The sequence below is a fragment of the Girardinichthys multiradiatus genome, chromosome 13 (assembly GCF_021462225.1).
Source record: "Girardinichthys multiradiatus isolate DD_20200921_A chromosome 13, DD_fGirMul_XY1, whole genome shotgun sequence".
Lineage (NCBI taxonomy): Eukaryota > Metazoa > Chordata > Actinopteri > Cyprinodontiformes > Goodeidae > Girardinichthys > Girardinichthys multiradiatus.
The window spans coordinates 13,647,766-13,657,999 of record NC_061806.1 but is presented as its reverse complement, the minus strand read 5'-3'; the positions used below and the strand labels follow the sequence as shown (position 1 = coordinate 13,657,999).

The following is a 10,234-nucleotide window of genomic DNA, read 5'->3' as shown; positions in this document are numbered from 1 at the left end:
GCCTGATTAAAGGCTACCATAAGACACAAAACAGATAAACAGGGCCTTGTCTGCTTAAACGTTTTCACATTTGGTCACCTAACTACAAACTTTAATATATTCCTATTGAATCTAATGGGGTAATAGACCAACAGACAGCGGTGTATACTTTTGAAATAGAAAGGAAAATTGGGTGGTTTTTAACATTTTCAACAAACAAAGATTTGTGTTTTGTACATTAGTATTTAGCCTTCTTTACTCTGATACCACTAAATAAAATCCAATGCAACCAGTCTACTGAGCCCACTTGCTAATATATTCATCTCAGTATAAATCCATCCGCTCTGCAAGCGTTTTGGAGGTTTGTTGAAGGACAAACAAGAAACAAAGCCGACAAGTTAGAAATAAACTTGTGGGCAGGTTTGAAGCAGGGTTAGGATATGAAACAGCATCCCTGCTTTGAACCATCACTTTCAATCCATCACTCGATAATGGAAATACAAGTAGATGACAATCCACCTAAACTGACTGGCTGGGCAAGGAGAACATGAATCAGAGAGAGAGCCCAGGCCAGAGGCCCATTACTCTGGAGGAGCTGCATGTAGGGGACACAGCAAAGATGAGGAAGAATGTAGTCTGATCAGAGGAGACCCAAACTTAAAGTGGAAAGTAAAAGAAGGGGTAACAATCTCAGTCTCTAGATGTGTAACCCTGGTAGAGTCCTACCCCCAAAAGACTTGCAGCTGAAATTAGAGTGAAAGACGGATATAAGTATGATTTGGGAGACATAAATGCATGCCACACCTTTCAGATTTTCCTTTACGTAACAATTTAAGACCAACAAAGTACGTTAAAGTTTGTATCTGTTACATAAAAAAAAATATGAACAAGTTCAATGAAAATGAACACATTTGCACGGCAAAGCTTCTTTTACAAAATACAGGCGACGGTAACTTTTAATAGTCAAACACATATTCCAAAAACCTTTATTTTAAATATAGCCTGCATACCGTTTTTTGCGAAGCCACTGGAGGATCTCGTTTCCATGTTAAAAATAACCTATTTTCTTCGAGGAAGTGATAATTAGCTCACCTGCGTGAGTCAACCATGCGATGCTGCCTTCAAGTACAGTCGGACATCAAAATTAACAATTACAGCCAAGCACCAACCAGCTTAAACTTAAGTTTGATTTTAATTTAGTTATATATCCTTGGCGGTTATACACTTTTGAAAGGGGAGTCTCATTGGGCCACATTCGGCTAAACAGCAACTCCACAATTTTACGGTATGTACTTGAAGGCATCACAGAAACTTTTGACAGTTTTGCTTCACATGATCGCAGCTTGTCAGACCACCACAATGCGGAGGATGGCTGAGGAGGTTCAGCCTCGCACTGAGCAGAGGTTAGTTGTATTTCTTTTGTCTACGCCGAAACTTTATTTAAATAGATTGCCGCTGGAAACGCGGGACCTCCTGAACCCTATAAACTGAAAGCTGTGTTTATGATCCCTGCATGACTCCTTCAGGATCAACTCTGACCCAAACCACAGACCAGTCTTAGTTTAAATCTGTATCTGGATATACTTGGTCAAATATTTTCAGCTTTCTGTAAATACCAGATTTTAGTAAGTATTGTTTTTTGCAACATAATCCTTAGTTTTAACCCAGGGTTTCCAGCTGATCCTCTTTGCAAAACTTTACTCCTCTTAACTCTAAAGTTTCTTGTTTTTAATGTTCTGAATGTTTTGTTTATGATGGTCTGGCAGGTCGTTTTTACATGTAATGCGTACCCACCTGAACAGTCAGGATTTTTGTTAGTCCTTAAGTCATTTCTATTTAATAAGTCTACTATATAAAAAAAATTCAGTATAACATTTTAATTTAAGTTAATTGTTAGTGCTTATGGGTTTTTGGATAACCCAGAGCAAAGTTTTGGGGCTTTGTTTTGTAGCTTGCCTGGTGTTGTCAAGTTTTTTTCTTGTCCAGAGATAACTAAGGAGCACTGATAACAAAAGGCACATGGCCAAAGTTCAATGTATGCTTTTTGTTTGTGCATACTCTCCTGTCTGCCTGCTGGGCTGTGTGTTTACTGACTGAACGTCAGTTCGTGGCTACCAAACTGGCTTCCTTCCTGGTGCCCCACTTCTCCAACTCAGCTGAAAGATGCAGAGGAAAAAATGCTAAAGAGTAAGCGAAAAAGATTGTTTCCTTCTTTTCCCACTACTCTTCCTTGTCTTATTGTCCCTTCTCTCTGCTGAAGTTGTGAAGCAACCCTACTCAAGGCAGCACATCTGTATATCCAGCAGCAACTACCTGTGGACCATAGCCTTTTCCACACACCTGCATCCAAACTCAACAACTCACCTGCAGCCTTCCTTCCAGCCCAAGACTCCTCTGGTTCTGCTCCACGGATTTGGAGGCGGTGTCGGCCTTTGGGCCCAGAATCTGGACGCTCTGTCCAGCTGCGGACCAGTCTATGCCCTGGACCTGTTGGGGTTCGGAAGGAGCAGCCACCCCCAGTTCAGCGCCGACCCCAAGGAGGCAGAGGAACAGTTTGTGGTGGCCTTGGAAGAGTGGAGGGAGAAGGTGGGCCTGGAAAAGATGGTTCTGCTGGGACACAACCTTGGAGGATACCTTTCTGCAGCCTACACGCTTAAGTACCCAAACAGGTGCTTAGTTAGAACAAGCTTACATTAACTTTGATTCAATGACTTTATGAAGTAACTACAGCGTTTCTGTGTCTGCAGGGTGAGACATCTGCTACTGGTGGAACCGTGGGGATTCCCAGCCCGCCCAGACAACCCTAACCACTACTCCATCCCAGTGTGGATCAGAGCCATCGGGGCTGTCATGAGCCCATTCAACCCTTTGGCTGGTCTCAGGCTGGCTGGTCCTCTGGGTCAGAACACATTTACAAACTTACCCGTTTTTTTGTTTTTATTGCATGAGTTTTGAAGTGTGAGTAACACATTACAGAGGTGATCACATTACATTTCCTAACATACCCCTTTTAGTTCTACAGTTTAAGTTACATAATAACTGGCACAATTAAAAAAAAAACAATCTGATACAGGTCTTGAACTGTGGTAAACACAGCCTCAAATGATCAACACCACATAGCCTATTATACTGAGGTAATGGCAAAAGCAGAGGCAAAATGCAGAAACAGAATTAGGAATTTATTTTAAAAAGTCTATGCAAATTTCAGTCACAGTTTTGGCTGTTTGTTGGTCTGAATCATACAGGTGATAGTTGGCACAATCCCAAGACAGAAAGACATCAGCAATAACCATAGAGAAGCAATTTCTGATCCCCACCTAATAAGGAGGGGTAGTAAGGCTATCTCTGTTTTTGTGTGGAAAAGGGGGGGAAAGGAAACTAAAAGGAAGAAAAAGATGGAAAAATAAAATAAGAATCTAGAATCCACTTTTCCACAGCAAGACAGCTTTTTTTAGAGGTGGAAAACATTCTGGACTGTTCCTGGTTTTCCCAGAAGTGGACATCCCAGGAAGATCACCCAGAGATCAGACTGTGCAAAGCCTAGAAAAATTGCAAAATGCCTGATTGTTGCCACTCATGACAATCCAATTAGAAAAAAAACAAAAAACCATGGAGTGACCAAAGAAATTCTAGGGTCTGTGATGGATGGATGTATCATGACTGCAGGACTTATTTTGAGGAACTGGAAAAGTCCAACAGGCCTCAGATTGAGGAATGGATTGAACTCAATTGAACTGCCTTATTTGAACTGCTACCTGCTAAGGTAATCAAAGTCCAGATAAAAATGAACCAATTATAGGGTGAATTCATCTCATTTTTCAGATAACATGATGGGTTGCTTACTCCATAACTTATTGGGCTGAGCCACTTCTTTTATTTTTTTTTTTTTGGTGTTTTATTTTCATTTATTCAATAAACACTTAAATAAGAAGAAAAAGACAAAATAGACCATTTTTGGAAAGGGTGTTGCTAACAATCTGTGTGTCTCTCAAAAAGACACCTTAGTTAAGCTCAGGTTTTAAAATTTATATCTGAATAAAGCCACAAACATTTAGATGCCGCCACGTTAAACCTGTTTGGCAGTAAATTGAGAGAAAACCAAACAATACATAAGCAAAAACTCCTCATACAAACCTTTGTATCATGGTGGTGGCGGGGTGATGATTTGAGCTTGTTTTACTGCCATAATATCAGGACACTCTACTTCCTCAGGTCCGATGCTGGTCCAGACTATCCGGTCGGATTTCAAGCAGAAGTACTCTTCTGTGTTTGATGACAACACAGTGTCCGACTACATCTACCATCTCAATGCACAGACACCCAGGTGAGAAATAATTTTTGCCCCACATACAGCTGTTTTAACTGTTCAAGCCCTCAAATGATTTCTCTGTCAGTGGAGAGACAGCCTTTAGGAACATGACCATTCCGTATGGATGGGCGAAGAGGCCGATGCTGGAGCGGATCGATGGGGTCAGAGCCGACATTCCCATCTCCTTCATTTACGGATCTCGATCCAGCATCGACAGCAACTCTGGATATGCAGTGAAGAAAACCAGGCCAGATGTAGAAATCATCGTAGGTGGCTTTAAATTATTTTCTTAACTCAGCTCTCCTTTTGGTTCAAACACTGAAACAGGCCACCAAAAGTTTACAACTTTGTGTCAAAATCAATTTCTGTGTTCATCAGGTGATCCGAGGCGCCGGTCATTACGTGTTTGCTGACCAGCCGGAGGACTTCAACCACACAATCCTTCGTATTCTTGACCTGATGGATGGGAAAGGCATAGACAAAAAAACAAAGCAGTAAAATGCTGATTAACCAAAGCTGAACCCATCGCACTAACAGAGAAATAAGCCCCTTCATCATGCACTTTATTTCTACGAGACAGAATACAGGGTCTCATCACTCCACTCTTACTAAGACGACTTATCTGGGTTTGGTGCAAAATGTTCCCAGGTTTATTTCAAATATGTTTTGTAAATAAATGTGAAACTCAGTGTGCCTTGTCGTGCTGATTTCTTAGCATTTGTTAAAACTATTTCTGTGTATTCTTTGGACAGCTCTCCTCTCCGGGGAATATCTTGTTTTGATCCAGGCAGGATAAACAGAATGAGGGGAATATGAGGCAGAGGTAGACAGGGCAAAGGGCAGCTGTGGTTCTCAGGAAGCCTTCTCACTTCTTGGGAAACACTGAGTGAGAGTGGCCAGCAGATGGCAGTACAGCAGCACCACGCTTTGCAGAGGCAAAAACTGCAAATTGCAACACAAAGCAGCCCTCACATGAATATTGAGTTGAGTGACCCACTCAGGAGACCTGGACAGTGATGCTCTCAGAGCACTTATAAGTCACAGCTGCCGTGACAGAATCGGGTCAGAGGCATGTGTTATACTAAAAATAGGCTGTCTGTTTAACAAAGGAATCGCTGTGATTTAAAGAAACTCTTGAGTGTGCAGAAAATGGACAGGCCAGGAAAAATTGAAGTTTATCCTTTTGTTAGTTATGTTTGAGCATCACCTTAACATAATCTCCGACTGTTCTCTCTGGTCTCACTGTCACTGATCAAAACAAACTCTTAAAATGTAACCAATAAAACTGGACTAAGAATCAACTGAATTTTTATTTTGGTAGTTTAACAACAACAAAAACAATGAAATAAAATAGATCAATTCCAACCAATCATTAACATGGACTTACCTAACAACATTCATTTAATTATAACTTGTTTTTAATATTCTTTTACCTAAATGAATTAGCTTAATTACATGAATATACTAGTCACTTTTATTTTATTAATTAAAGTACAAAAAATATAACACATTGTAGCTTGCATGTAAAATTTTTTCAAGCCAGAATTTTCTTCCTTAATGTAGGCTACATCTTACAACTACAAGCTCACACTGATCACTGCCAAATGCACCCGAGTAAAGAAGATGCCTCAGTTTTAAAGCTGCAGTCATTCTTTAGCACAAGCAAGTTTAATAGATGCAGAGGATCACTTCTATCACAACAGGTGACTCTGCTCGATGCTTCCAAGCGCCTTCACTGTTTTGCTTCATGAATTAATCTGGTTTGTCCTACATAGTAGAAAGAAACAATAACTTGATAACTTTTTAGATCTGTTCTAAGAAGGTAAAATGTAACCCTTTTCCCCCAACAACCACAGCTAAGATTTGCCAATCTTTGGCATTGACAGCCTTAGGATTAAGAAGCTCATGCAAGCGCTGGTGCTAAACTAGCTAAACTGGGATGGATCCAGCACAGAAACTTTCTCAACCACAAGTCTTCTGACAGTTTTTAGTCTGTTTTAAGTTTTATTCCAATCTATTTGCTAAATGCCAGATTAATGAAAGAAAAAACTAAATTGTTTGACTTGGTTCAAACATTTGGGGTCATTTTCTACAGGCTTCTCACAATGGTTTGCTGGAATTTTGAACCATTCATCCTGATAGCTGCTCATCAAAATGGGAAAGACAAGAGTTCTAAGAGGACCTGGACTCTGTTACATCATATTAATACCCCAGGGCATCCCATCATCCACCTCAAAAAGTAAAGTTAATTTAAAAAATGCTTTTGCCAATAAGTGTGGCACTGCATATTTAGTTAAAACAAGAGATTTTCTCTGAACAGTTTGAATGCATTTTAACTAAAGGGTGTTTTTTCTAAATTTTTACATGTGAGATTTTGCTACTGGAAAAACTGGTTTTTTGCACCTCTTTATCAGAGCTGTATTGTATTATGCAGCGGAAAATGAAAAAACAAACAATTGTTCATGTAAAAAAGTTTGTAGCTCCACTCAGCATCTTGGAGCCATGATTCAAAAATCTCAGAAAAAGGAGTTGAACAGGACACTAATGGCAGTGGTTATGGTTAAACTAATCAGCCAGGACCCTGAGCACCTTGGCCTTCACCAGTGCAGCAGCTCAGTTACCTCTACCCATCTTTGTCACTTCTGAAACATCACCCCGCCCGCCCCAGCTGTCTCCAGGCAACAGGGTAGCCACGGAGACCGAGTCTTTTGGATTAGCCGACCTGCAGGAAGTGATCCTGCGGTCGGACAAGGTAATTATGGGTTGTTTTCTTGAAGATGCTGGCTTGCTGTCTGGCTGTTATTCAAGGCAGCTCCATGTGCACAGCCTCTTGTGGAGGAAAACGTGTTCACACAATGTGCCTGTGCCTCTATCCATAATATTCACTTAAAAAGCCTGCAAGCTGTTTTTTACGTCTCTCTCTCCCTCTTTCTATCTCTGTCACCCACTCAGTCACATGATCATGAAATCATTTTATTATGAAACAGAAAACAAGCGAGAAATGTGACAGCAGCTTTCATGCTGGGTTTGGATATAATTGAAAGCACACTGGCTTGAAATAACTGCACATAAAAGATGGCTGCACACAGGAATGCATACTGGTTTAATGTTGTTGGTGAATTAACAGCTTGTGGGGAAGTCTGTGCTGTCAGACCAATAATAAGGTCATAACCATATATGTTTTAAGGCTTGTAATGATTCTCATTTCGGGTCCTTCAGTGCCTTGTAAAAGTGCACCTCTTGAACTTTTCCACATTTTGACACATATTTGTGTGCAGTCCCCTTTGTTTTGATACCCCTAAATAAAATCTAATGCAATCAGTTGCCCTCAAAAGCCTCCGAATTAGTACAGTTACCTCCATTAATACAATTGTGCAATTTATTCTCAGTATAAATCTCTCTGTCAAAGCCTCAGAGATTTGTTAGAGAACATCGGTGAACAAACAGTTTTATGTAAACCGAGAACGTTGTGGAGAAGTTTAAAGCAGGGTTTGGTTATAAACACTACCCCAACTTTGGACATCTTACAGAGCTCTGATCAATCCATCACACGACAATGGAAAGATTTTGGCACAGGTGCAAGTCTACCAAGTCATTACCTTTCACCCTAACTAAACAGGCCAAGAAAGAGGAGCATTGGTCTGAGAAGCAGTCAAGAGGCTCATAGGTCTAAAGGACCTGCAGAAATCCATAGCTCAGATGAGAGAATCTGTTGAAAGCAAGCAAAGAAGGGGACACAATAAATATGTGGGAGAAGGTGTTCTGATTAGATCAGACTAAAATTGCACATGCAAAACACTGTGTATGGGGAAAGCCTAACACTGCGCATCACCCATTGTGAAACACAGTGGTGGCACTATCATGGTGTGGAGATTTTCTTCTCCAGTGACTAGGAAACTGGCCATAGCTGATGGGAAGATGGATGCAGGTAAGAATGAATGCTAAGTAGGGCTATTAGAGCAAAGGGGGCGGAATACAAATGCCTGCCACACAGTTCAGATTTTTATTTTTATGCATGTATCTTTTTTTTTTGCACTTTACAATTATGCACTACTTAAGTGTTGGTCTATCACATAAAACCTCGGTAAAATATGCAGTAATGTGACAAAACGTGAAAACGTTGCATGAATATTTTTACAAAGCACTGTAATTTGTAAGGTTAGGAGAAAAAGCAAACATTTTATTTAGTATGAATGATTGTGGTCAACGTTCACTAATCCAAAGATGTGCTCATTATCTTGCAGAAACACCAGATTATAAACATTTTTCATGTGACAATCATTTAGTCTAATAGGAAGAATAAATAATGAACAGGCAGCTTCCCTTCGCTCTGGTCTGATCTGAACCATTAAAGTTTACCTGTGAGTGGCGAATGATATTTACCATCCAGACATTTATTTTTACACACAAAAGAAGCAATCAGATTGACATTTGCCCAAAATAACATATGTGAAGCAGTGTTAAATCAAAGCCAAGTTGTTCTTAACAGCCTACATTTCTAATACGTTCACTCTTCAACAAACCGCCGATCAAATAGCAAAAGTCATTTTCCAAGAACTCCCAAATGTTCTGGGATATTATGCAGCGAGGGCACTTCACAGCACCGCACAGCTCTCAAATTACACCAAAAGCAACAGACTCTAATGATTGCAGCATTTAGATTCTGACTGAGTGCATCAGGAAAGGCTAAACAGTCCCACTGCCTGCCAGCTGGCTGCTTGTTTCTTTGCATGCACAGTGCAGGAAAAGCTGTTGATGTGATGATTTCTCTTCATCTTGCAGGAGGAATGAAAAGAACCAGAGGAAGCAATGACACTTTTCTGTAAAGATCCATAGAAGGACTGGTTAAAGGGTGACTTATAAAACTGTGCAAAGCTGGCAATTTCTCCCTCATCACTGAAACTAATGACCCCACAGAGCTGACTCTGGCCTCTGAGCTACTTCCTTTCAAGCAAATTTCCACATTTGGCCCCTGGTTTTAGAGCATGGGCTTCACCTCCTTACTTATCAGATGGCTTATCAGACCCAGCATACTTTAATCTGACACCTTTGTCGGCTCAATATTGCCTTGATTTTCACTCAAAAGCAAGAGATGATCTTTCTGTCTTATGTTTCCTGTTTGGTGGGATTGCTGTTTCTCTCATGTATTTGGGGTTGCTGCTTAAAAAGAGTAGCACAACATCAGGTGGTGCAAGAGTTACACACAGCCAGAAGCCTTCTTCAGACAGAAAGGGCACAAATTCCTCCCAGATATCTTCTCAAAATTACTCTCAGTTGCTAGAAAACAGCTCACAGAAAAGCTAAAAAAAAAAACCTTTTGGTTGTTACATAACTGTGCACAGAGTTGCACTTTTCCACATTTTTTCCATCAAAATCATTGATTGCGTTTTCATGGGATATGGTTTGGTAGATCAACACAAATTAGGAGATAATTGTGTGAAGTGGAAGGAAACTGAGACCCAGTTTTTTAACATCTTTACAAATAAAACTGAAAAACTGAAAAGTGTGTGGTGGATTTATCATCAGGCTGATGCTGTAACTTATACCCCCCAAAAAAAGACAGTGAAGAGAGAAAGTAATTGTTGAAAGAAAGCTAAGAAAATGACCACTTCAAAGTTTTGTTGGCTCTCTTTATTTATTAGGTGACTTCTGGAGGGAATTGGTTGCTCTAGATTTTATTTAGGAGTATCTGAGTAAAAGAAGCTGATGGGAGGATGGATGGAGCTAAATACAAAGCAATGCTGGAAAAAATGTTAGAGGCTGCAACAGACTTAAGACTGGGGTGGAGGTTCAACTTCCAGATGGACAACAACTGTAATCATACAGCCAGAGCTACAATGGAGTGGTTCAGATCAAAGCATCACTGCGTGTGAGAACAGCCTAGTCAAAGTCCGGACCTAAATCCAGTTGAAAGGCTGTAGCTACATTCTCTGACTGAGCTTGATC

At 40.4% G+C, this 10,234-nt stretch overlaps 1 protein-coding gene across 2 annotated transcripts; it reads left to right on the top strand.

The window, feature by feature from the left end:
- The first annotated feature begins 1,228 nt into the window (after positions 1-1,228).
- On the top strand, positions 1,229-4,977 carry LOC124878906 (1-acylglycerol-3-phosphate O-acyltransferase ABHD5-like). 2 transcript variants are annotated; one of them, XM_047383090.1, is made up of 7 exons: positions 1,229-1,382; positions 2,084-2,166; positions 2,240-2,648; positions 2,727-2,878; positions 4,192-4,303; positions 4,374-4,554; positions 4,667-4,977. In XM_047383090.1, exons 1-7 carry the CDS (start codon positions 1,267-1,269, stop codon positions 4,784-4,786), a joined length of 1,173 nt encoding a protein of 390 aa, XP_047239046.1. In that variant the 5' UTR covers positions 1,229-1,266; the 3' UTR covers positions 4,787-4,977. The 2 variants fall into 2 exon arrangements, with proteins under 2 accessions (XP_047239046.1, XP_047239045.1); XM_047383089.1 differs by lacking the exon at positions 1,229-1,382 and adding an exon at positions 1,473-1,604.
- The last annotated feature ends 5,257 nt before the right edge of the window (positions 4,978-10,234 follow it).